This window comes from Tenrec ecaudatus, chromosome 9 (assembly GCF_050624435.1).
Source record: "Tenrec ecaudatus isolate mTenEca1 chromosome 9, mTenEca1.hap1, whole genome shotgun sequence".
Lineage (NCBI taxonomy): Eukaryota > Metazoa > Chordata > Mammalia > Afrosoricida > Tenrecidae > Tenrec > Tenrec ecaudatus.
The window spans coordinates 16076225-16103374 of record NC_134538.1 but is presented as its reverse complement, the minus strand read 5'-3'; the positions used below and the strand labels follow the sequence as shown (position 1 = coordinate 16103374).

The window sequence follows — 27150 nt, the reverse complement described above, 5'->3', positions numbered from 1 at the left end:
CAGTTCTCCAATCTCACAACGACCTGCTCTCCCATTCTCTGCCTCCTCAGTGGATTGTGGAACTTAAGTATCTTAAAATCCCGAACATTGATCCTTCTGAAAGCAAGTCGAAAAAAGTAGACAGACAGACATGACTTGGCCCCTTAAAAATGTGGCCAAGCTGGCATATAAAATTGCGTAAGCCGCTTCTAAGTTGTTGCTTTAAATTCTGCCAACACTGCTCCGGGCTGATAGCTTTGTTTGCTTTTTAAGATATTTTTGACACTATTTACGAGCAAAGGAATGCTCCCACGTACCATACCGTCATGTCCTTCCTTGCTCAGGGCGGGTCAGGGCGGTGAGGGGCCACATCAAATGCATGCAAGGCAAGATTGCTCCACCAGGAGGAGGTGACCGTATCAGGGGCTCGGGCTGGGAGACGGACAATAGTCTCTCACAAAGATTGGTACATGTAGCACACATGTAGCATGAGACAGCAGTGTCTTCCTTTTTTTCTTTTCCTTTCTACCTTTTTTATTGATATAGTTGTCTCAAAATATCTGTAATACAGATAGAGATGCGTAGTAATCCCCTTGACACCTGGAGCTGAACGGGGGAGGCTCAGTTTTCAGCCAAGCAGACCTATAAGGGGGAAAAGGCCTTAAGATAATCAGCCATTTGAGATCAAACGGGCAGCATTTGCTCAAGGACAAAGTTGAGAAAAGAAAGAAGTAGAAACAAAACACAGGGAAGTGGATAAGAAAGAAGTAGAAATAGAAAACAAAGGGGATGTGGGGTGAAGTCACGCTACATGGGAGGGCTTGCAGTGACAGGGATGAAATAAAGTGTTTGTTGAATATAAAACTGATGACCTGCTCTGGAAACCTTCACCTACTTCACAATACAAAGTTCTTTTTTAAAAAAAAAAAAGCACAACATCTCCAGTAAGTTTAAGACCAAGTTGTAGAGTTGTCTTCTGAGAAATAGAAATCTGTTGTCATACAGGGTGGAGAAAGAGGTGGAGAGTCCCAGATCAAAGAAGCTCACTGGCTTCTCTCTCTTGAGTGCTGAGAAGCGTTGATGGTTCAGACACCCCAGGCCCTGCACTGGGAAAAGATATGACAGCCTGCTTTCCGAATGATTGGCAGCCTTGGAAATCCTGTGGGGCCAGGCTGTTGTCCCCCGTCCTGTAGGGTCCTTATGAGAACCTAGATGGTGTAAGGAGCTAGCGCATTTTGTTGCTCGCCAGAAGGGTGGAGGTGTAAGTCTACCCCGAAGTCTCTCAGAAGAACGAGACTGGTGATCTACTTTGAAAAAGCCAGCCAGGGAAACACTATGGGGCATCATACATACAAGGGGCCACGAGTCAGGATCAACTTGAATGCTGGGTTAGTGTGCCAAAAACGCCAAACAGCCGATGCAGAGCCAAGGGCGTGTGTCCTTTGGACCTCTGCTCCACGTGCACCAGGAGATGCCCTCCCCCACTCCCCCCAAAACACAAACAGCCCGCTGAGACTCATTGTGATCCTACGCACCGTTTCTGAGGCTTTATAAATATTTATGGAAACAGCCTCTTCTTTCTCCTGAGGAGCAGATGGTGGACATGAACGTCCACCTTTCTGGCTAGCAGTCCAACACAACCTGGAACCACTTGGTCTCCTTGGAGATATAAAACGGACCCATACTTTGAAAACACTGGGAAAAAACAATATTGCGATATTGTTACTTTTTAAACGCCTGGCTAGATAATATCAATTGTATCGTGTATCCCACCCCACCCCCTGCAGTGGGTTTTCTGTGTAGGCAATAAAGATTTCCTCTAAGTTTTGATGATCCTGGGGCAAAGAGAGCTGCACTATGCAACCTGCTTCCCTCATTGGGGTTGCTACTAGCCATTAGGTAGCTGCTGGGTATTGCAGAGGGCGCCTTTTGAACCCCTACCCGATTACAGGTTCACTGGTATGTTAATGCAAAAGAATAAGAATGGTGTTTAAGTCTTAGTGGAAAAGAATCCCTTTCCTAAATGTGCCTCTGTAGGAATTGCAGTCTACAATACTTTGTGGGTGAAACGGGTATTTCGAGCATGACCGAGCTTATTAAGAGCCCCGAGGCACTTCCTTAACTGGCTTTTAGAAATTTCAAAGTATTGGGGGAAAGGTGGCAGGGTGGGTGGATGGGGGCAGGCTTGTGGGCATGGGATATAGTCTGGGCAGGAGGATGGAAGTAACAGGTTCAAAATAAATCCCTGCCAGCTCTTGTGTAGGCTGAGAATGTTTATTTAGGAAGATAAGGTCTTGCTTCTGAAGAACAGGAGACAATGGACTTGGGGCAAAGTTGACCCTGTATTTCCTTAGACCAGAAACATGGAGAGAGGGAGGCAGGAAATAGGATTGGGGAAATACATTTAATAGGCAGTTTCTAAATTGGAAAATGGACAAATAAATCCATTTAATGTTTTTCACTAGTCTTGAATTGTGAGTTGCTTCTTGGAAGAGATCGGGTCTCTTAAAGTTGGGAAATGCTGCTCTTTGCCAACGAGCAGGAAGGGTTGGGGACATGATGGGTGATAAGAACACTGGGTTTAGAGGTTGGAGACCTGGGGGCTTGGTCTAGCCTGTTTGCCTTAGAGGCAACTAACTGGCTGTCTTCACTGTCTTCCAGCTGAAGACAGTGCCAGGTGAAGGGTGCAGTGGGGCAGGCCCGGCCAGGAGATGGGGGTGTTGCTCTTAACTTCAGAACTCGATGACTCCAACTTGAGACATTCATCGCTTTTCAAAGATGTGCAGAGGCTCCTTGGTTGAGCAAAGCAAACTAAAGCAGCCCCTTCCTATCCTGGCGCCTCCGTGAAAGCGGGAGGCCTGCGGAGCACTCTGCTTAACAAGCACTGCACAGTCTGGTTGGGGCTGCGGCTTACAAACGTAACGAACGCTCATTTCAGCCGTTAGCCTGGGCTTCGGGTCATTCTGATTGTTTGCAAAACATGCTCTTCTTTTGTCACTTGCCAGGGCTTGTTCTCTCAGTCAGGACAACATGAACTCCTCGGGAGAGGTGCGGTACAGTGTCCAGGCACCTGCACTCTGGCCTCCCTGGCCCACTGTGGAAGATGCGTGGTGACTGTGGGAGACTGGTGGTTTTGATAGGAGCTGGATTTCAAGGAAGTTGCTATGTGGATTATTCTTTGACAGACAGAAAGAAAACATTTTCAGGTGCCTTGTTTTCAGTTTTCCCGAGTTCTGGGTTCGCGCAAAGAAGATGTTTCTGCTTACGCACTCTTCCTCCTTTTCAGTGTTCAAGAACTGGGCCAGGAAGCTGGTTTGTTCTAGAAGCTGCTGCCCCCTGACCCCTTTTTGTTCCAAATGTTCTCTGTTCAGGGATGGAGGGATCCGTGAATGTGGCTTCCAAGTTTGGGTCCTCTTTTGTGATCTTTTAGAGTCACTCCGATAGTTTCTTATCCAGTGACTGGACATCGGGCCCTTCTTGCTCTCAAAGCATATTCCTTTGAATCCTGGGAATCAGGCTGTAGCATCTACCGGGTAATGTCAGGGAGGCAATGGAGTGACTATGGTGGGGGCTGCTCACACAGGGAAGGAAAAAGGGACCCACCCATGCACCCCAGACCCCGCACCCATCTCAGCAAGCTGAGTACTTGCCTGGTTTTTCAGGGCAACCGAGGGCCAGCCACAGGCCTCACACTGGCGTGGATCTGATGGGAAACCCAAGAACCTTACACTCTACTTCTCAGAGGGAACGGCATGGCTTCACCTCTTTTTGTTCAGTTTCCAGGTAAAGGTCCCAGGCAGGCAGCAGTATGAGTCACCTTGTAATTTGGGCAGTCCTCTGGAAGAAGCCTGAAATCATGAAGCAGTACTAGATTTTTGATAGTTCGGAGACCAAATCAAAACATACCCTGAAGTGTTTCCTCTTGAATTTGGAATAGTGGAAGGTCCCTCTGGGCCCACAGCTACTGTGCATGTGCAGCACAGACTGCAGAAGCCCCTTGGCTTGTTAGGTGCCTGTGATGTTATGACTGGTGGCCCAGTCGACTCCTGGTGACCCCCCTACGCACGGTGGGGCTGGACTCCACGGGGTTTTCAAGGCTGGCTACCACATCTCCAGGCCTGCCTCCTAAGGCACCTCTAGGTGACTTCAAACTGCACCTTTCAGCAAGCAACCAGGTACATGATCTCAGGTACTGCGGGTAGAGGGGCAGAGGGAAGACTCTGAACTTTGGGATCCTTCCAGCAGCCCTTCTGAAGTGTGGAGTTGAGGACATGCTATTTCACCGTTTGCATCACCGAGGTAGGAGGAGTCTTACCACTTCGTAACACAGCTTGTCAAAAGCCGATTGGTTTTGATCAAGTAGTAAAAGCAAGAGGATCGGTAGGGAAGTGCTTTTAAGTTTTAAGATTCATACTCCTTAGGAAAACATTGCAGTGACGATAGTGTATTATTTTCTGAGTATGTTTGAATCATCAGATTAAATAGACATTTCATGTATTGTTTTCTGTCGCTGTTTGTTGGTCCTGTTCCCAAAAAACCGTTGGCCTAAGGTGTGTGTGGTAATTCTGTTAATGAGAATGTACACTTATTTGGGACACCCTGTTCCCCCAGACATCCTGGGTGAAAACCGTTTAAAAGTCTAGTTGATCTTTGGTGGTTGTTACACAGTGGGATCTAAATGTCAGGAACTGAAGCCATCTGATGTGATAAAGAAGAGAATGCTGTGCGTTCCAGTGTGGCATATGCTCTACAACAAGGGTTCACGTGTCCAAAAGTGGGGCGTCAGGAAGTAACAAGCACAAGCGATAAGGAGCTGGGAAGTAGCAGTGAACAGGCACCTGAGCAGGAGCCGTGACCTGCTCTGTGGGATAATGAGTCCCTACCCCTTCGGAGAGAGAAATGAAAAAGGGGCCTAAAAGTAAAGGCAGAGGACTTAAAGCTAGAGTAGTATGCTTTAAAAAGTCTATTTTAAAGAGCTCAAACTAATTTAAGTATATGGCCAAAATGTAAGCTCCAAAGAAGCAAGTAGACCAGAGACATTAAGAAAACAGCTCAGAGGTAACGCACCTGACTGAGCCGCGTGGGAAAGAAGTTCCCCACTGCACGCGTGGCCCTAGACGTGAGACGAGCTAGCTCTGTTCCCCTCTAGACTTAGCAAGGAAAGGGAAGTGGGGGGTAACACGCCATTCCCACCCTCTTTTTACAAAGATTTATCACGCTTTGGGCTGTATCCAAAAAAGTACGCTCTCGTCCTTAGAAGCGTTTGCAAAGCCGGGAAGTTACTGAATAGGTGGCCGTCTTCCTAAGGAGTCAGTGTTGGCGGAGTGTTTTCACTCATATAGTCAGTACCTGTGTACACATGAAATCCACACGTCCTAGGTGCTCACAAAGCGATCCTCGCAAGTGCCTTGTACATTCATTACAGTTTTCTGGAGAACAGTTCTGTTGTTACAACAATTATCATTGTAAGCTGTTGTCTAAACAAGGTTCTGTCTACACGCGGTTGTGGGCTATACCATCATTAATACTCAATTGGCATTGAGCAGATTCTGACTCCTGCCCACTGCGCAGCGCGTATCCGCACAGAACTGGGCTCCTTTGGGTTTCATTGTGCCCGGGAATAGATCACCAGCCCTGTAAGTCACCGTTGGGTGACCTTGAACCTCAGGCCATTCACTTAGAAGCAGGCATGTTAACTGTTTGCACCCCGTGGGAATTAGATTTATGTGTGACGGGAGGTTTTTTAATAAGTATATCGGAACATTGCACATTTTGAAGAAACACTTTCTACGCAAATGAAAGGGGAAAGGTGATATGTGGGGCTGCAGCACATCAAGCTCTGAATGGGTGTGTGCACTAGACCTTGGGCCAAGAGCATTGATGCTTTGCTCAACACCAGTCAGGCCAGGAATTGCCAAGAAATGGGCCCTAGCACCAGTTTTAAGATCTATTGCCCAGACCGCAAAGCTGAAGGCCTGTCCCTCTGAGTTGGCCTCCACTGGGACAAAGTAGGCCCCCATCTGTCCCATAGGCAGAAGCCTTCTTCGTTAGAAAACTGGCAGCATTTAGGGGCCCACGGTACCCCTCATAACTCTGTATATAGCAATGTAGAGCAGGGCTGGGGCTGTCAGCACAAACAAGCAGACAAGTTAAAAATAGAGCGTATTCTCCCAATTCCACGTCAGTGAGTCATAGAGGGGCAGCGTGAGCTTTATAAACTTATAAGGGATATACAAAGGGTTCCAAGTTTGAAATCACTGGAGTGAGTCTTAAGTGTGTGAAATGACTGGATTTTCCACTCTGCACATCTCAACATCTGTGACCAGCAGCACTGACTGATGGGCATCTCCCTGTGCTCCTGCCTGCGTGTCACAGAGCTGGGGAAGGGAGTTACAAAAGAGTCACTCATTCTGCAATGATTTCCCTTTTCTTTCTTTCTGAATCCCTGGGTGGGAACAAGTAGTCATTGTGCCTGGCTGCTAACGGGAAGGTTGGAAGTTTGAGTCTCCCGGAGAGGCATGTTGGGAGAAAGGTCTGGCAATCTAGTTCCGACAAATCAGACTTTGAAAAGCCCACGGAGCACGGTTCACGCTGATGCAGGTGGAGTCTGTGTTGTCAACTCCATGGCGACTGGTTTTGCTTTCTGAGAAAGACTCCGAGAAAGGTGGAAGGAAAGGCTCTCCGTAAGAGAGACTCTGCGTGTCCACCTGCGAAGGACCCGTGTCTCGCACAGACTCCTGCACACTCACTGCGGCTGTCTGTGGACATCCAGCCTGGACATCCCAACTGTTCACCGCTGTTGACCTTGACCCTTTTCCGTTAAACAGGCCAGCCTCTCTCAAACCGGCTTTGAAAACATGTTTAAAAGAAAGACTTTGTCGGGTAGCTTTAAAGTGCTTTAGGATAGATTTTCTCTCTTGGAGAATCATCTGTTGGGTAAGAGTGCTGTGAAGGTGAACAGGGTGGGAGATAACACTCTTTCTGTCCCTCTTCACAACACCTGACCGCATTCGCATTCACTCGTGTGGGAGTAGAGGGTTGTCAGAAGAGGGGGGGGGGGATCAAGACCCTTTTCCACATCCCCACCCTAAAGTTATACAAAACCAAAACAGCCCACCAGTAAACCAAATTGATTCTGACTCATGGCGATCCTAGGCTTTCTTGTAAGTGTTCATGGGAGCAGAAAGCCTCATCTTGCAGCCTCAGGGAGCAGCTTGTGGGTTCAAACTGCTCGCCTTTTGGTTAGCAACCAACACCTAAGCTGCAGCACCACCAAAGCTCCTTCAAGCTGCACTGCAGTCAGCCTGCCACCTCTTACCCACATTGTATCGGCAGCTTCATTTGTCAGGCGTCTCTGTGTAGGTGCAGGTCTATACGTTCTCACTGGTTATCCTTCCCCCCGGAGCAGACAACGCACGGACACTGAGCAGAGCAGAGCGGCACGGAGGCGGCCACATCCCCACGGATTATGCCACTGCCGCCCCTTCCCCTCTGGTGGCAAAGGAAGGACAGCCTGTAGTCAGTTTGATAACGCTTTCAAGTCCTTCTATTCCTTTGACATAAACCCAGAATGTGACAGGATTTGGGTCCAAATGGGCCCCTCCCCTTGTTACACGTTTGATTTTTTTTCCCTCTGTACATTAAGAGAAGGTCTGGCAGGGTTAATCTTGCCACCTATGAGCCATGAAAGTCAATATTTGTGAAGAGAGGGAAGGGACGAGAATACTGGTGTGTGGTCCACCTGGGCGGCCCTTGAAAACGCTGTGTTGGGTGAATGAAGGCAGGTACCATGTTATTCCACGTATAAGAAATGCCCAGCATGGATGCATGGCGACAGAACGAGGCTTAGAGATTGCCTCTTATGTGCATGGTTGGAATAACTAGGGAGCAATTGCTAATGGGTGATGACAGTGTTCTAAAATAGCGTCTCCGAGTGATGGTTGTGCAGTCGGTGAACATACTGAAAGCCATCAAAGCATGCACTTCAAGTGCGTGACTTATTCTTACGTCTTATCCTAATAAATAAATCTTGGAAGAAGGATGGCCAGAGTGCCCTTTAGAGGAATGTATGGCAAGACTTTGTCTTACACACTTTGGACAAGTTATCAGAAGGGACCAGTCCCTGGAGAGGGACAGCGCTTTGGGAAAAACACAGGGGCAGCAAGTAGGGAGACGGTCCTTACAAAGATGGATTGACCGCGTGGCTGCGACAATGGGTTGGGCACAGCAGCAAGTGTGAGGCTGGTACAGGACAGGGCAGCGCTTCCTTCCGTTGTGCACAGGAACTGACTTGAAGGCACCTAACAACAACATCCCACTGGCGAGATTGTAAAAAATCTATAGAGGAAGGGGAAAGCCCAGTAACCCCCAGTATCCAACACCAGCAGCTGGGCTGGAGGGGAGGACTCCTGAGTCACCTTTGTTTCTCCCTGGGCCTTTGGTGGTAATTGTCGTTTTCTGCGTTGTGTCTTTTCGCCTGCGGCTTCCCGGGTTTACATGTACTAAGCAGCTCTGGAAGTCCTTATGTAATAATCTGCCTGATTGGGAGATTTGTTGCTGCTTGCTGAGTTCTCCGGCCAGCTTCTCTTTTTGGTTTCTGAGACTTACCTGGTACAGCGGGCATGGTCAGAAAGCATTCAGTTCGTTTGCTTACCAGTGCAATGTTCAGCACTGTATCCAGCAGTCAGTATCAAAAGTTCCCCCAAAACTGTTGGCTCACTGTATGTAGGACAGTGAGAATGTGCTTGGCACTTGAGCACCTCTGGTAGCCTTGTGTTTGTGTATGTGCCAGGCTCGGGAAGTCATACAACGAAGCTTTTTCCTCTCTGTGTCCAGGTTCTTAGTTTACCTGGGCGACATGAATTAGTTAAGAGAATGAACTCCTTCCTGTTAGCTCATCTCATTAATTAAGCATTTGGAAGGAAGTAAACTTTTTTGGATGGAACTGGTTTTCTCCCTCATCGAGTCCCCTGGGTCTCGGTGGGCTGGGTAGCAGAACCAGTGGTCATTCCTCCCGAGAGTTACACTTGACCCATGGAAGTACCTTATATGAGAGAAACGACTTCTTCAGTCTTGCAACTTAGCGGTAACCTAGTGGGTGGACCTGGCAGATTGGCGTTGGGCAAATGCTTACTGAGTAAGTAAGTAAAGAAGGTTGAAGGGGCACATGCTGTCTCCCTCATGTAACTGGGAACTTGACCCTTCCCAAGAGTCATGGGTCATGGGTCATGTGTGTGAAGGGTTTTGCCCTCCAGACTCAGTAACACCCCAGGAAAAGAAAGGTGCTGAGACTCGTGCTTTGGGTCTTCCTGAGAAATGTGCACGTGTAAAAAAGAGAAGCCACGCGAGAGGAGGAGACTGAGAGTCTTTCTGCCTCAGACCGCAGACACAGAGCAGCATGCCATCTTGGAATGGTGTGAAGGAATCAGACACAAAGGAGAGGCAGGCGGCAGACCTGGAGCTCCTTGCCATGGTGAACCATCCCGAGTCCCCCCTTTCTGGGCCCTCCGGCAACCCCACTGCTCATAAATGGGACTAATCCCAAGGCTTCCTCCTGCTCCGGCCTGCTTTGCCTGCAGGGCTGGCCCACGGCCTGGCTTGTGGATGGATTTAGTGGTCAGCAGTGGCTCTCATGACCCTGCGGTCACCGAGAACCCTAGAGTGCGGGTAGCCTTGGGTGTGCTGGAAGGATCCCAGGAGTGAGCTGACCCGCTGGAAATCCATCCTTTCCCCTTCGGATGGCATCTGCTGGGGCCACCCTTTTGTAAAGCAAGAACACCAGCACATTTCTCTTGACTGTGTCTCCATGGAGAGTCTGAGTGTTGAAGCCTAGACTTCGGGACAGAAGGAGACCTGCTTACCAGAAGGGCCGCTGTGCTCCACTCTAGCAAACCCAGGAAGAACAAAGATGCCCTTCGGTGTGTTCGTGTTTTGATTCAGAGCTTTATCCTACTCCAACATCCATGAGTTAGTTTTATCCTTTCGGAGTTATTTAAGATTGAACACAACAGAAATCTTTTGCCATTGAATTGCTTCTGACTGTTGTGACTCCGGGTGTGTCCGAGTACACACTAGCTGATCTGTCCAAAGTAGACTGTCAGACATTTATCCCAAGGTGCCTCTGGGTGGAATCAAGCTGCCACTGTTTTCTTGAGTAGCAGAGAGCTTGTACTTGTTTGAAACAGTGTGGCTCAGTCAGTGGTCCCTTGTGAAGAGGTGGAACCTCTACTCTCTCTTCTAGAGAGCACTTAACTAACCAGGCTTTCTAAAAGGGTGCTCTCTGAAGTAAAGACTCTCAAAGAACTTAGCAGCAAGAACAAAAACAGAATCTGTAAAACCCTAGAAGGAATTCACTAACTACAGGACTGTGGCAAAGGAGAGAGTAATGCATGTGCATGTGTGTGTGTGTATGTATGTGTGTGTGTGTGTACCTTTTTGCCTCTTCCTAAAGCTGAAGGAAATTCGTTTTTAAGGAGTAGCGCCCCGTCTTTGCGTGAGGGCAGTGCAGCTGTTCAGCCTGTGGTAGACGTGGGGCACGTTGACTGTCCCCACAATTCAGATAGGCCTTTGCTTTCCTTGCTGGCCATTGTGAGAATTCCTGCAGAGCAGAGCGATCGCCCGGCAAAAGCCACTGGGTTTTGGCTTTGTGTAGTCAGAGGGAGCAGCTTCAGTTTCCCTCCTGCCTTATTTTGAAAAGTAGCCATGCCTTTACCCGCCCTTGCTCTGCCCCTCCTTCATGACAGCGGGGAGGCCCCCTTTCTTTCCCGAGTGGTACCATCGTTCCAGTGTGCTCTTTGCTGAGTCTGAAAGTTTGCCATTCGTGTTGAAGAGCCATCCGTCTGCTGGCGAGACACACTGCCCCCAGGGCTTTACAAGAAATCCCTTAATAGTGCTAAACACGCATAATATTTATATACATTGAGACAAGACAAAATTTACAACTGGCGTTCTAGAGCTTGCTCCAGGACACCCTCCTTGAAAACTTGCACATGTACCGCAGAATCATCTTAGGCTTGTGCTCGACAAGGTAAGCGCCAGCTCCCCACACCCCTGTAGCGAAGTCCTGTAGCAAACAGGGCACCTAGTTTGATCCCCCCCCCCTCGCCCCTGATACGCCCCCTCCAGGTCTCCACGGAGACTGTGCTGTGTGCCATTGCATTTAAGAGGAATTGTACCGTCTACAAAGAAAACGTTGCCTTCCCGGAGTTTGGAGGCCACGCTGGCTCAGTGACAGGATCCTCACTTTCCAGGCAGGAGAACCAGCCTCAGTATCCCTCTGGTGCATCTAGGGTACAGCCACCCCAGCTGTTCGTGGAGCCTTTTGTTTTGCTCTCATTCAGACCAGGTTTTCGCATAGTTTTTAGCTAAGAGAGATTGGGGTGGGGGTGGGGAGTAGGGGTGAGCGTGGCCATCTAATCCTGAAATACACTTCAGTTTAAGCACCCCAAAGAGGATCTGAGCCCTGCTAGCCGAGTGGGTCGGGCTGCTAATGGAAAGGTCAGTCGTTTAAAACCAGTGGCAACTCCAAGGGAGAAAGATGAGGCTCTCCACCCTCCTGAACAGTTACAGTCTCAGAACCCCGCCTGGTGGCCTTCGCTGTTCTGCAGGATCACCGTGAGTCAGAGTGCATGGCAGTGGGTGTGGTGCCGAGTCATGAGGGCATGCATGGCTTACAGCCAAGAAAAGCTGCCACCTGAAGGGGAAAAGCAGAGTAAAACAAAACTCGGTGCCATCACGTCAATACCGACTCATGGCAACTCTGAAGTATAGGGTAGAACTGCCCCTGTGCTGTTGGGAGACTATGGCTTTATGGGAGTAGAAAGCTGCCCCTTCTTTCTGCAGTGGGAGAAGCTGGTATTTCGAACTTCTGACCTTTCGAGGAGCAGATACTTAATGTTTACTTTTTCTTCCACTTATAATGTCCAGCATTTTTCATTTGGGTATAACTGATTTCAGGGGAGTACCCAGAGGCATTTTTCTATCTTTTAAAGATGCTTTTGAGATTTTAGTACCACATTAAGATAATTGCCTTGGAGGGCAATATGTGTGACCCAGCATGTCCACAGCATCGACGACCTCCTTTAGAGAATGATGAGGGGGTCTTGTTCTCTGTTGTTGAGGCAGCTCCGACTCATAGCAGTGTCACCATCTATCACGGAATGCAGCCCCTGCACAGTTGTTGTATTCGAACCCGAGGTCAGTCACCCTGTCAGCCCTTCCCGTTTGGAGTCTTCCTCCTTCCCACGCACCCTCTCACTCCTTGGTCTCGCCTGATACTGTGTCAACAGCAAATGAGACCAAGTTTCTTCTAAGGAGCTTTCTGACCATACTTCCTACAAGACAGATGTGTTCATGCGCCAGGTTGTAATCCATGGTTACTCAACTCCTCTTACCAACCCCATAATTCAGATGTGCCCATTCTGTTCTCCTCCTCGTTCCTTGTCCAGCTTTCATCATATAAGGCAACTGAAAAGAGTGTGACTTGGGTCATCAAAGTGACATCTTTGTTTTTTAAGATTTCAAGGAGATTTTTTGCGACGGCGCTTGTGTTGATGAGTAGATTAGTCTCGGGAAATATCTATAAGTCACTGAAAGTCATTTCCAGTGAATAAAATGGGCGAATAGACCAAGGATGTGATACAAGCCAAAGGGAATGGTTTTCTTCTTGACTACCACATAGCTCTGAAGGTGTGTCCTCACTTGGGATTAGTCCCATAGCACATGGCAAACAGCTGTTGGATTAAGAAGAGAAGCGTCTTGTACGCTTGCTCAAACAAGCCAGGAAACCGGTCGGCGGTAATCCTGTGGACCCACACTCCTTTTGTCTGGCTTTACCATTCTTGCTGTGGCTCCTCGTGGTCTCCGATGGGTCAGCCTCACACCGTACTCCTACGTGCCAGCCTGCAAGTTAGCGGAAGGGGATATACTCTCCCTTTTCAGGAGTCTTCCAGGAACTTTCACACCACCCCGGTTGGCTTCTATCTCGTTGGCCAGAACTTGAGTCACACGGCTGCTTCCAATTACCAGGGCGACTAGGGCATGTAACATCTAGCTAGATGGCGATACAAAATTCCCAACTAAAAATCAAGATTCTGTGAGTGAGTCAAAAGGAAATCATGCCCTGTCCTCGTAGGGTCGCTGAGAGCCAGTATTGACCGGCTAGTAGTGAGTGCTTCTTGGTTATGGTGAGACAGGAGGTGTCCGGCCCAGCTGGTAGAGCGGAGCGTCAGTTAGTTGCAATGTTCCAGAGGATGGCTTGATCCAGCCAGGCCAGCTGGAGAAATGAGCCTTGCCAAAATAATTAAGGGCGCTGCTGAAGGGGCCAGACCTGGTTGTAATAAAGTGGAGGCTGGGAGAAAGGTCCAACACTGGAAACCTGGCTGCCGCTTAGGACACACTGGACACTTGGCTGTACACAGCTGTGAAATGGAAACAGGCTTTACAATCTATCCTGTGCAAGAAACAGTCTTCCAGAGTGACTGCGCCCTCCTCAGAGGCGCGTACATCGACAAGTCCATGCACAGGCATGGCGCGGGCTTGGAGGGGCCACATGATGGTGTTGACGAGAGGCCATTTGTGAGCGGGTGGTCAGCGTGTGCTTCGTATCTTCTCTTCCCAGCTGTGATCTGGCCTTTTTGAAGCCTGCCTGTCGAAGAAGACGCTAATAGTCTTCACTAAGTAAACCCGTGTCAGAGTCACAATATACCTATTTAAATGATTTTGTGTTGTTTTCCAAATCAAAGAAAGAGTAGGAAACACGTGATGCAAGCCAGATCTCATATATACCGTGTCTGTGAGGATACTCATTACAGCCTTGCCATGAAAATAAATGCCAACTCATCTCCTGGGAGAGGAGTTGTGCTGTGGCCAGGAGAGACTGCCTTCTCCTGACTGGGGCGTGGAGGAGGGGTTTAGATTCCCCTGGTCTCATGGCTCCTAAGACCCTGCACCCACCCCCAGTCCTAAGAGACTAGCCATCATGTAGCTTTACCCTCTCCCTGATTTACTGCACTAGGATATGTAAAGAAGTGGATGCTGAGTGTGGCTAAAATCTTTGATATGGTTCTATAAGCAGGCAGGAAATTGCTGCAGACTATTTTGTCGGCCCCAGGATGGTATCCTCTTTACTACAGAAATAAGCTAGTGTTTCTGCCCATAGCTTATGAAGAGATTTTAGTAAGCATCGTATTTGAGATGCAGAATGCGGGAAACATCGTGTTCTTTGGAAAGTAGTGATAAGCCATTGCTTTAATGTATACCACGTCGACAGCCTTCTATTGTGGGTACAGTCACCTCCATTTGACAGATGAGCAAAGAATGAGTAAAGTCTGAGAAGCGAACGACTTTTCCCAGAGCAAAGAGCGTAAATGAGGAGCCTGGGATGTAACTTAAGTTCTTGGGGCCCTGCCTGGTGAGCACGGAATGTGGGCTGTGGTGCTGTCAGCATCCAGTCTGCAGAGGAGTGGGGGGCGTGGGGCCGTCCTGTGGGGATCCCACGGTGGGGGGACCAGTCTCACCGGTGCCCTCTCCCCACAGTGTGCCCGAGTGTGTGCGGCAAGCGAGCGTGCTCGCAGACCGGGGAGTGCTGTCACGAGGAGTGCCTCGGGAGCTGCACTGCGCCGGACAACGCCACCGCCTGCGTGGCCTGCCGCCACTACTACTTCCTGGGGACCTGCGTGACCACCTGCCCACCCAACACCTACAAGTTCGAGGGCTGGCGCTGCGTGGACCGGGACTTCTGCGCCAACATTCTCAACGCCGAGAGCACCGAGTTCGAGGGCTTCGTGATTCACAACGGTGAATGCATGCAGGAGTGCCCTTCGGGGTTCATCCGCAACGGGACCCTGAGGTGAGTCCGGGGGGGCTGAGCTGGCAGGGGGGGGCGGGACCACCAGGAGGTCGTAGGTATGCGCCCTTGGGAGAAGGTTGCCGCAAGTGGTGGCCGTGTGGTAGAATTACGACCTTCCGTGCTGAGTTCACGTCGCAGGCAGTGCCCCTCGTGTCAGCCACCGCTTCTCCGTGGAAGCTCGCGGGTGTGTGCCATGCCCACAGGAGTCCAGTGGGGTTTCAGACGGGCGGCGGGCAGGGAAGAAAGGGCTGGCTCCCCACTTCTTAAAATCAGCCCTGGGAAACCCTAGGGCGCGCAGGTCCGCTCTGCCGCCCATGGGGTGGCCATGAGTTGCAGAAGGTAGACAAAGCAATAACCACTCTGGGTGCAAAAGAAGGTCGAGTTTTGTGTTGTCGGCCCTTCTCCAGCAGAGCTGAGAGCGTCTAGGAAAGGCTGATTCAGCCTCAGAGCGCCAGATGTCTCCTTCGGGACTTGCATTGTGGGTTCCTTACACGCCCAGTTCTTCAAAATAAAGCTTTTCTGCAAATGTTGTTAGGAAGGTACATACGGATTATGAATGAAATATTGCGACTTAGCTGAGTTTTGCTGTAGTCGTATAAAAGGGGTTCTGGTTCTGGCATAACACTTGAAGATGTTGCTCCTGCCGCAGGCTTGCTTTCCAAGTCATCAAAGGCAAAACTCACACGTTTTCATCCTCGAGGGATAGGCAGCAGGAGTCCTTGTTACTGTCATTGTGGTTCCTACCCAGTGACCCTAATTACCACAGAATGGAACACTGCCCAGGCCTGCTCCATCCTCACAACTGGTCCAACCCATCTCGCTTCCACCCCCCCCCCCAGCCGCCAATTTACCAGTGGGAGACCCTAAGTGTCCCGACTGGTTACATACACAGAAGGCAAGCCCGGTGATGTGTCTCTGAAGTCACAGCCTTGAACACCCGGAGAGCCGGTTCCTCTGCCCCACGGTCACCGTGAGTTGGGATCTAACTGACAGCAGCAACTTTCTGCTGGTTAAAATGTCGATAGCAATTGGGATGGTGAAATAATCAGGAAATAATTACCCGCTCCACCCTTACAGCCTCTTTGACACTGAATTCGAAGGACTTATTTGTTTATACTGTTTATGTACGCTATGTCCCAGAATGGATTTGAAGAAGTTTAATCTATCAACATGTAATCAGAGCACTTCTTGGGAAAACATTTTTGGATGCCTTATTTCTCCTAGCCACTTTATGAAGGTGTTTGGTTTTAAAATGACATACTAAAACTGAGGAGGGGACGTGAATATAAACCTACTCCTCACCTTCAGGGGTTGGCTCTAAATGCACGGCCACCACCTGTTTGTCGATGAATGTTGCATGGCTAAGTCCACACAAAGCCTGTGCCTGGTTGTTGATACCAGCTTATTTTTAATAGCCCAAAGCTGGAAACAACCCAGATGTTCTGTGACAGGCAATGCTTATATAGAATCCGATGAATCCACACCATGTTATAATACTTAGCAATAAATAAACACAAGCTATTGATACACACGGCTTGGGGAGGCGTCCGTCTCCAAGGGCACAGTCTGTATCCCTGTGTTTGCATGGCATTCTTGAGAGGATGAAATGATAGAAACTGGAAGCAAACGAGTGGTCACCAGATTCAGGGACAAGGAGGGAGGGTGTGACTGTGAAAGGGCGGCATGAGGTGATGGAAGAACTGTGCTGGAGTTACACAGATCGACATCACGACACCATCAGAACTGCACGCACACACACACGCACACACACACACACACACACACACACACACACATACACAATGTACCAACACCGGGTCCTTAGTTTCGGTGACTGCATTATCATTTCCAGATGCAAACACTGGAAATCGGTGACGGGTACTTGTGACCTGTTTGAACTCTCTTGTGAATTTAGAATTATTTCAAAATTTAAAAAAAAACCTTTTAAAGGGAGAGTCATGGGATAATATGATCTCTAGTTAAATTAGAAATAATAGAAGGCAGGAGTGTCACACCCCACCCCCACCCCCACCCCCAGCTGTCAGTGAGGCTGCTGAGTCTGAGGTCCAAAGACAGAGCAGTCTAGTTCTTGGCTAGGTTCTTGCTGGACCCTGTAGAAACCTTGCTTTCCATCCTCCCAACTTGCCATAGAAAGCCATCAGGGGGGTTTTCTTAAGTTAAGCACGACAAAACCCTGCGACTTACAGAGAGAAGCGCTCTAATAAAAAGAGCTGAAACTGACTCCGCTTTTCTGAACGTATTCCATTTATCTTCGTGGGGCTTAAAAGATCGTTTAAGAGCAATAAAGTACGATAAATGACTTCTAACTCGTCACCATGTTACACACACATCCCATACAGCTGTATTAGTAATTTTGTTTGAAAATCAGTGTGATTTCCTGATCTTGGTTTTTTGTCAACTATAGAGCCCACGGGTTCAGCAGCTCTGAGGGACTTAGCATGTGCCCCCCTGTTTCCTAAATGCCAGGAGGGGAACCGAAAAAGTACTAGTCCCTCTCCTGCGCTTAACTCACATGCCACTCAGCTGTCCTTGACCCCTGGGGCCTCCTGGCATACTGCGGAAAGCATCTGAAATAGCAACCTAGTACTAAGTTACTGGAAATGGCTTGCTTCTATAGTACATGCAGGGAAAACAACATTTGAATCATTTTACAACTTCCTGAAAAACACTCTGAAGAAATCACTTCAGTTGTGCTTTAGCAAGAAAATAACAAATCTGGGCTACAGCAGATGTGGTTGTGAAGCCCATCCCCGAGCTCCCCCAGGCACTGAGTGGGATGCCTTTAAGTGGAAGGGGCGCTGCCATCCCTGTTGACTCTCCCAGGGCTGCCCACACAGGCCACACCATCGGAAAATAGCCCTGCTCTCCTTGCCGCACCCCCCCACCCCCCACCCCCAACCAGGATTTCCTTTCTTCCACAAGGCTGCCTCCCCAGTCAACAGCCTCAGCCTGGGGAGCGCATGTGGAAACTGTCTAGAAAGAAACAAGGGGTTACCTTGGAAGGCACGTTCTCCTATTTACCACAACGTGAATGCATTATCTTGGGTGGGATTGGGAATGAGCTATGCCCGGGACCATGTGAATGCACGCGCGTGTGTGTGAAGAATTTTTTCAATGATCAATCATTTTATTGGGGGACTCTTACAAACCTTATAGCAATCCATCATTCAATTGTATTAAGCACACTTGTACATATGTTGCCATCGACATTTCCAAAACATGAGGCTAGAAATCATTGTTGTTGTTGTTTAATCATTTTATTGGGGGCTCATACGGCACTTACCACAATCCATCCATCCAGCCATTGTGTCAAGCACATTTGTACATAGGTTGTCATCAACATTTTTTTTCTACTCGAGACCCTGGTATCAGCTCATTCCACCACCACCCTTCATCATGAACCCTTCCTTGATAATTTATAAATTATTATTTTTCATGTCTTACACTGTCTGACGTCTCCCTTCACCCACTTTTCTGTTCATCCCCGAGTGGGGGTTATATGTCGATCATTATAATTGATTCCCCCTTTTCCTCCCCACTTTCCCCCATCCTCCTGGTATCACTATTTTCATTATTGGTCCCGAGGGGTTTATCTGTCCTGGATTCCCTGTGTTGCAAGCACTTATCTGTACCAGTGTACATGCTCTGGTCTAACTGGATGTGTAAGGTAGACTTGGGGTCATGATAGTGGGGAGAGGAAGCATTAAAGAACTAGAGGAAAGTTGTATGTTTCGTCAGTGCTATACTGTACCCTGACTGGTTCATCACTTCCCTGTGAATGTCTTATGGCTAATTGCAAACAACCTGCATTTTGCAATGTGTACTGTAAAGTCATGAACGTGGGATTTTTCCAAATGCAAGGAGGCAAACTCAATTCTCTGCGCTTTTTTGCTTGCCTCTTTCTCTTCCACAGCATGTACTGCGTCCCGTGTGAAGGCCCTTGCCCCAAAGTCTGTGAAGAAGAAAAGAAAACAAAGACCATTGACTCGGTGACTTCTGCACAAATGCTCCAAGGATGCACCATCTTCAAGGGCAATTTGCTCATTAATATCCGGCGAGGCAGTAAGTATTCTCTGCATTCGGAGAGCTGGCTGGGTTTCTTGGTTTGCTGTTGCTCTTCCTGAGTCACAGCGCAGATGTGCGCCTGGAAACGCATAAGCTCCATGCACAAGACTTCTTTGAGTTTCCCTGGATGACAAACAAAAAAAAAAAAAACCAGACATCTAAAAAGGCAGTCCATTTCCTAGCCATTGGCCCAGCATTTATTCCTACAAAGAGCGCCGTCTCCTCTCATTTTTGTCACATTTCATAGGAGAGAACATCCCCAAAGAGACCAATGGGTCATAAGTGTGACTTAACAGATGACTCCTGTAGCCAAATCCAGACATCTTTCAGTACAGAAAGTTGTGGTTACTTGGATTGATTTAGATGAGTAGGTACAGACAAGAATTTAGCTGTTGGAGTTCTGAGAGCTCAAGAGAGACAAGTGCATCTTGACTCCAAGCCTTTGCTCCGGCCCCCAAGCATCACCATCACAGATACAAGGGATGGAAGTCCCGGGAAGTTGTTACTTAGTTGCATTTGTGCAAGCCATTTCCCACTGACTTCTTGTTCTGTGATATTTTCCCTTCTGCCCTTGAGTGGGCCAGGGTTTGAAAGTTGTTGACTTAAATTCTCCATCTCTGGCACCCCCTAGCACTAATATTTTCACAAGTTAGAATTAGTAAGACGAACTTCAGGTTGAAAGGAATTTTTTAAATCCTTTTGTGAGGAAATCCCTTTTATCCTTTTTTTCAAGAGACTTTTTTTCTGCGAAATTTCTGTGTAGTTTTTGTTAAATGACTTTACAGATGGCAGAAACAAATTTTTACGTGGTCCTTTTGGCTGTTCTGATGCCCCTGGTTTTCCATAGCACACTCTACCCTTCTACAAAGGAGATATTCTTTAACCATTACTAGATTTCTTAATTTATTTTTAATTTGTTACTTCCTAGAACATACTTTTCAAATGTCTAATCTTTTTTCTTCATCCTTTCCTGAAGGTAAAATTACAACTCATGGATGAATCTTGAAAACATGTCATGTAAAATAAACATAAGTTGCAAGAGGACAAATAGTGCACAATTTCATGTAAATGAAATAACCAAATATGCAAAGATGCTTCAAAAAATTCATGGAAAAGTGGCATTAAAAGACAATGGACTTTTTTCCATGAACTTTTTGAGACCCCATGTATAGAAACCAAAGGTTATTGTTAATGGTTACCAGGGAGCAGAAGGGAGGGTAAAGAGGAAATTTGTATCAGTCATCTCCCTGGAGCATAAAGATATTCCATTAGTGTTGTTATTGATTAACCCCTGGTACTAATTTTTAAAACACAGTTGAGAGAGGGATAGTGGGACAAAGTGGACAGTAATTTTTGCTCAGGGGGCATTGAATTCATGGTATCAGAATAATTTGGAACAGGTTAATCGTAATGGTTGGGCAAATGAAGCATGTAACGAGTGTTACCGGATTATGCATATAGTCATTGTTGACTTGGCAAATGTCTTGTGTTGTATGTTTTCACCAAGATAAGCAATCTAATCCTCAGAGAAGCATGATATGAGAAAGGACTGGTGTAGATTCATACATGATGGTGAAATGGATCTTCCATTGTGTACAACACAGGACAACAGTCAGATTTAGGATGGTGGGACATCTCATGGAAAATCATGTCCCCAGCTTTCACTAAAATATATGCATCCAGCCCTAAGATTGAAGAGTTTTTCCCTTGAAATATCAACTGCAAGCAGTCTTCGGGTTTGTTTGTTTCTATGAAATGGAACTTCTCAAGTTTTCTTGAGAGGCCATTAAACAATACACTAAGGATAGGGCCCCGTTGTTAGTTGCTGTTCAGCCAGTTTTAACTTATGGTGACCCCAGTGCAGAGTCGAACTCCATGGGGTGTTCATGGCTGAGTCTTTTCAGAAGCAGGTCCTCAGACCGGTGGAGCCACCAAGTCGCCAATTTTTCCCTTAATCATTTGTGCCACCGGGTACTCTGAGCCTCCAGGGAAACATCATTCTTCTTCTATTTATATGGAGTCAAAGCCACGTACAACCTCGTATTAATTACATCATCATAGACCGTGCATAGTAAAATCTCATCAATCTAATCTTACCCAGCTCATTCTAGTATAATTCAATGAGTTGGTGGGAAAATGGAATTAAAAGATAATGGAATTTTCCCACCAGCTCTTAGCAGCCACCTCGTATTATCATTTTGGCATAAGTTGAACATTTTTTTATTGGCTATTAGAGAAAAGTCGGCCCAACAAGATCTACAAGCTAGGCTGTTGGTGTAGATCCTGTTGTTTTTGCCTGTGCGTGGACAGCTCTTCTTTCTGTTGCTTCCCACTTACGCAAACCGTACGGTTGCATTAGAGAAAACATAGGAACCCAGAAAGGATTTTTTTTTTTGAAGTGAACTTCTAAGCTCATTAACAGATCTCCATTGTTAACACTTGGGTGTGTTTTCTTCAGATTGTAGAGAGATAGGAACTTTAACGATAGATTCCTGTATCTTAGGAACTGGGGTCAAAGGGCGGCAAAGGCAGCCGGTAACGAGAGAGAGAAAATGTGGTTTATTAGTCATGCCCCCGTACAGTGACGCCATGCCCTGTACAGTGACGGCAGGGCTGTCTCTTGGCAGAGCATTTTAAAAGACGTACCCTGGATGTGTCAGCCTTCAGTACCTGGCAGCCTAGTATTTATGATTCTTTAGTCACTTCATCAGCCTGGAAAGCTCCAGCACCCAGTCCCGTAAAAACTGGCCTCCCCCTACCTCTCAGGCCTCATCTAGGGGTGGTTGTGGAACAAAGGCCAGGCCTAGGGAAAAAGTGTTTTTAGAAAGGCAAGGTCCTGAGCTGCTTAGTCTGCCCTGCCCACACAAGATCTACCTCTTAATTACTCTCCATAGATGTTTTTAAGAAACAAACCTCGAAGACATCGTGCTTCGTGAAATAAGTCAATCACCAAAGAACAAATAGTATATGATCCCATTTCTATAAATCCCTAGGATAGGCAAATCTCTGGTGACTGCAGTGGTTGCCAGGAGTGGGTGGAAGAAGAGAGAAAGGGGGAGGGGTGGGCATCATTGCTCAGAGGATACTGAGCATCTGTGATCGAAAACTTCAGAAATGGATCTGGTGATAATGGGTGAACAATGTGATGGGCATCATTAATGATGCTGGGCTGTGCACATGACGAGTGTCAAGGTAGTAAAGGCTTTGCTTCATATATGAAGGTACATCTGTCCAAAATTATTGCTTCAAAATCATGGAAGCCTTAATTGGGCAAAACTAGCAAAGTGGGAAGCTATCGTTTCTTGACGTACCCTCCATCTAGGTCTCTACGTTTCTGAGAGAGCCTTCTTCAGCCACTCACTGAGTGCACAGACATGTTTGGAGGTGTTTGGTGTAGTAGCAATTCTTTTTATTAGGTGTCCCACCGTAATAATCATGGAGACCACCGAAGTGTGCCACCTGGAGGCTAAGTGATCTCGCAGTAACGCTGCCCTGCCCTCTTACTGTAGATAACATCGCCTCCGAGCTGGAGAACTTCATGGGACTCATCGAGATCGTGACAGGCTATGTGAAGATCCGCCACTCCCATGCCCTGGTCTCCCTGTCTTTTCTGAAAAACCTTCGCCAGATTTTAGGGGAGGACCAGCTCGAAGGGTAAGTGCTCCGGGTTCGTGCGCTGGCATTCTCACTTTACAAAAATCCTGGTGACTAAGAACTTTTGTTGTAAATCCAAGGAAAAGAAGTGTGTGGCTGAAGGCCGTGCTGCCTGTGCCAAGCCCTGGCCAGCCTGAGATTCCACCTGCGTCTAGACAGACCTTTGGAGAGTCGTGATTCTCTGTCCTTAGAATGTAGCTGTTTTGGAAAACAAGAATGTGTTCAATCTGACTGTGTTGTGATCCATAAGCCCAGGCTTGCATTCGGACTTGCGGGCTCTTCCAAGGGCCAGCTTCACTCCGGCGACTCACAGCCCAGCAGTGGTTGAGGGCCACCGAGTTGGTTCTGACTCGCAATGCTCCGGTGTCCAGCAGCGCAGTCTGTCCGTTTGCTGTGCTGTGGTGACTTGTGTGTTGCTGTGAGGCGGGAGCTATGCCTCGGCATTTCAATTCCATCAGGGTCGCCCACGGTGAACACACTTCAGCCGGGCTTCCAGCCTCAAACAGCCTAAGCAGAAGGAAGAGGCAGTCCACTTGTGAGGGATTGGCACTGAAAACTGGTTCCTCACAGCTGAACAGCCATTTTAGCTTTTCAAAGTACATTAGAACATGAGATTTGAGGTCATGCTGCCAGTTTCTTTTCTCTTGATTAGTTTATAGGGTTTGCACTAAGGATGGCATTGCCTTGTGCAGGGGTGTGCTGTGTGACCGGAGCTTTGTACCGCATGTGGAAAATGCGTGCTGGCATCGGTCTGGGGTCCCTTTGCAGGCAGTCTTTTCTCTGCACGGCTCACCAGTGAGGTGCAGCTCCGCCCTGACGTTAAGCTACTGCACAGAGATAAAAGGAGACTGCGCTCTTAATGAACAAATTCCCTATACATGTAGTGGTGGTGGGCAGGGAGGCAGGCAAGTCTTGGGAAAGGTTGCACTTGCTGATTTCTTGGCCCCGACTGGACAGTTACCTCCTAGGGCAGCGGTTCTCAACCTTCCTTGTGCCACGCCCCTTCCATATAGTTCCTCATGTGGTGGGGATCCCCAACCATAACATTATTTTTGTTGCTACATCATAGCTAATTTTGCTACAGTTATGAATTGTCATGTAAAAATCTGATATGCAGGTTGTATTTTCATGGTTACAAATTCAACATAATTAATTACAAAAGACATACGTAATTCTATATTGTGAAATATTTATTTCTAATTACAAATAAGTGAACATTTGTCTGGAAGCATGGTGTAGCATGGGTAACCGTCTTCATGCCAGGTACCTCTATGTGGGTGTATCTGCATGTGGGCAGACCCGCCTGGACACAGATAGAGGAGCAGTGTCTCGGTTCCTAAGACCATCGGAAATACGTGTTTTCCAATGGTCTTAGGTGACCCCTGTGAAAGACTCTTCGACTCCCCAAAGGGGTCGCGACCCACAGGTTGAGCACCACTGCCACAGGGCTTTCTTTGCAGCCTTCCTGGTTCTTTTCAGGTGAATTCTTAGTCCGTCTCGAATTCTTAAAATTGCACCATCTCATAGCTGAAGAGAGGACCGCCCTCCATTTCATCCTGGAAAAGCACACAGTCCTCCCCACAGGGACACGCTGGTTTCTGTCCCAGATTGGACAAAACCATCCCAGTGCCCAACGCACTGACCCGAGTCACCCGTGTGGCCTGTCTGAGGTGGAGGCTAGTGCACATTCTTTTAATTCTTCGCTGAGCTGTAGCCCCGTCTTTCCTTCCACCTGCTGTTTGTGTTTCAGGGGGGACGTTTTCTGTGGTCGCCTGGGATTTTTCTCTGCTTCCTGCTTCTAGAAAGAGAGTGTTTCTCTCTCTCTCTCTCAGTCTGAGCAGGTGGTGGAGGTGAAAACGGCGGAGAGTTTCATTCATTCTTAGTAGACTAGCTTTTGATGATGTGTTGACCACAAATACATGCACTTCATGGTAGCTGAAAACGAAATCCTTGTTTTCACTTGCAAGAATGGTCTTGATGGTATACTTCTCATGACAAGCCTTTGTTAAAAAAACAAACTAATGTACCAGTGGGGCCTTTGTAAGGATTCCTGTTCAGAGTTTGGGACGTGTCACAGGTGAGGTGTCAGGATCCTGCCCTTCTGCTAGCCTTTGAGATGGGTGGGGAGCCCAGAGGAGCCGCAGGGTTCCATTCCCTGCTATTCATCAGTAGCCCTAGGAAGGGCTGGGTAGGCTCCAGCCTTTCAGCTCCTTCGCAGAGGCTTCTTCTGTCGCCCTGGACATTCTTATCTTTTTCATTTTGACTTATTTTTATGTTAATTTTTGGAGGAAATTAACATTGCAAGTTGGGTTCTCATTTAACATTGTTCTACATAGTATTTACTGGTATTTGGTTATACTTTTCAGACTATGTCAGCAGGGAATCCGCTGTTCCCATTCTGGATGTTCTCTTTCCATTGATCTAGTTTCTGTGTCCGTCTCTGGTCTGCCAGTTCTTCATCCTGTGGAGGCTTGTGAGTTGCCGTGATGCTGGAAGCTGTGTCACTGGTGTTTCAAACACCAACAGGGCCACTCAAAGTGAACAGGGTAAAGCAGAACTTCCAGGCTCAGAACAGATTCCGAAGAAAGAAATAGGCTGTCCACGTCTGAGAAATTAGCCACTGAACACTCTATAGATAGCAATGTTGACAGGTACTAATAGCCTTAAGAAGAGCAGCGGGATGTTGTCGGCGATGGTGCTAGAAGATGAGCCTTTCAGGTTGGAAAGTTCAAATTATGGCCGAGGAGGAGCCTGCTGCCTCAAAGTGGGGTCAACCATGACCGGGAGGAGGTCAGCCTGTGGGAGGAAAGCCTTTGGGACCTTCATTTACTGACAAGGTATGACTCAAAATGAGAAGAAACAGCTGCGAATCGCTGTTAAAAATTGGAACTTGGAATGCATGAAGTATGACTCCAGGGAAATTGGAAGTCGTCAAAAATGAAATGGAGCGCATGAAGATTGAGATCCGTCCTAGGTGCTGTCGGCCCGAATTGGACTGGCCTTGGCCATTGTGAATCAGGCAGTCATACAGGTGACTCTGCCTGGAATGACAGGTTCAAGAGGAGTGGCGTTGTATTCGTTGTCCAAAAGGATATTTCACCATCTATCTTGAAGCACAATGCTGTCCGTGATAGGGTATGATCCAGTCAATTCAAGTATTATTCAGATTTATGCACCAACCACTGAAGCTAGTGATGCGAAAATTGAATCCTACCGCCTTCAGTCTGAAATGGATCAAGAATGAAATCCAGCTGTTTGATAATCATCGGTGTTTGGACGCAAACATTGGCGTCAAAGAGGAAGGAACAGTAGTTGGAAAATCGGGCTTTGCTGATAGCAACAAAGCTGGAGATCACATGATAGGATTCTGCAAGATCAATGACCTCTTCATCACACACACCTTTTTTTTCAGCAGCACAAATGGCTACTACGGGGACTTCTGCAACTAGAATGCACAGAAACCAACTTGACTGTATCTGTGGGAAGAGCAGATGGAGAGGCTCAGAATCAGCAGCTAAATGAGGCTGGGGTGACTGTGGAACAGACTATCAACCTGATGTAACATCTAAGTTCAGGCTGACGAAAATGAAAGCAAGTCCACAAGAGCCAAAATGCATCTTGGAGCCTATCCGACCTGAATTCAAGAACATCGAGGACAGATTTGATGCACTGAACACTACTGCCAGAAGACTGATGAGCTGTCATGTGACACCAAGAACATCGCTCACACACACACACAGCAAAAGGTCATTAAGAAGACAGGAAAGGAGGAAAAAAAACATCAAAGTGGGTATCAGAAGAGACTCTGAAGCTTGTTCTTGATCATAGAGTGGCTAAGGCAAATGAAAGAAATGAAGCCAAAGAGCTGAACAGAACATTTCAAAGGGCAGCTTGAGAAGACACAGTTAGATATATTTTTTAAACATTTTATTAGGGGCTCATACAACTCTTATCACAATCCATACATATACATACATCAATTGTATAAAGCACATCTGTACATTCTTTGCCCTCATCATTTTCTTTTTTTACATTTTATTAGGGGCTCATAGAACTGTTATCACAATCCATACATATACATACATCAATTGTATAAAGCACATCCGCACATCCCCTGTAAGATATTATAATGAAATGTGCAAAGACCAAAATGAAGGACACACTTCTTCATATCTTAAACTCAAAGAACTCAAGAAATAGTTCAAGCCTGAGTTACAGGATTGGCAGGTTCAATGGGTAAAATATCGAATGATACAGGAAGCAACCAAAGAAGATGGAAAGAACACGCAGAGTCACTGTTCCAGAAAGAACTAGCCAACATTCAACCCTTTCAAGAGGCAACACGACCAAGAACCAGTTGAGTTATCTTCATTCGTATTCTCCACTTGCACATCTAGGGTCTAATGTCCATCCCAATGGCTACACAAAACTCACCCAAAAAATTCATGATTCAAAGGATTTGTTGATGAAGGTAACAGCTTGTAACACAAGGATACAGTTAGTTCATCAGAACATTTGACAAAATTCTTTCAGGTGTGCTAATAAATGCCCAGAGAGGCATATCACTTTGCTATAAGCCCCAG

General features: G+C 47.4%; 1 protein-coding gene across 1 annotated transcript in view; it reads left to right on the top strand.

Moving 5' to 3' along the window:
• IGF1R (insulin like growth factor 1 receptor) overlaps positions 1 to 27150 on the top strand; it is a 308352-nt gene that overhangs the window by 220591 nt on the left and 60611 nt on the right. The window contains exons 4-6 of the mRNA XM_075557892.1: positions 14515 to 14827; positions 18762 to 18910; positions 22423 to 22567. Coding sequence (XP_075414007.1) covers positions 14515 to 14827; positions 18762 to 18910; positions 22423 to 22567 — 607 coding nt within the window. The remainder of the gene's footprint in view (positions 1 to 14514; positions 14828 to 18761; positions 18911 to 22422; positions 22568 to 27150) is intronic.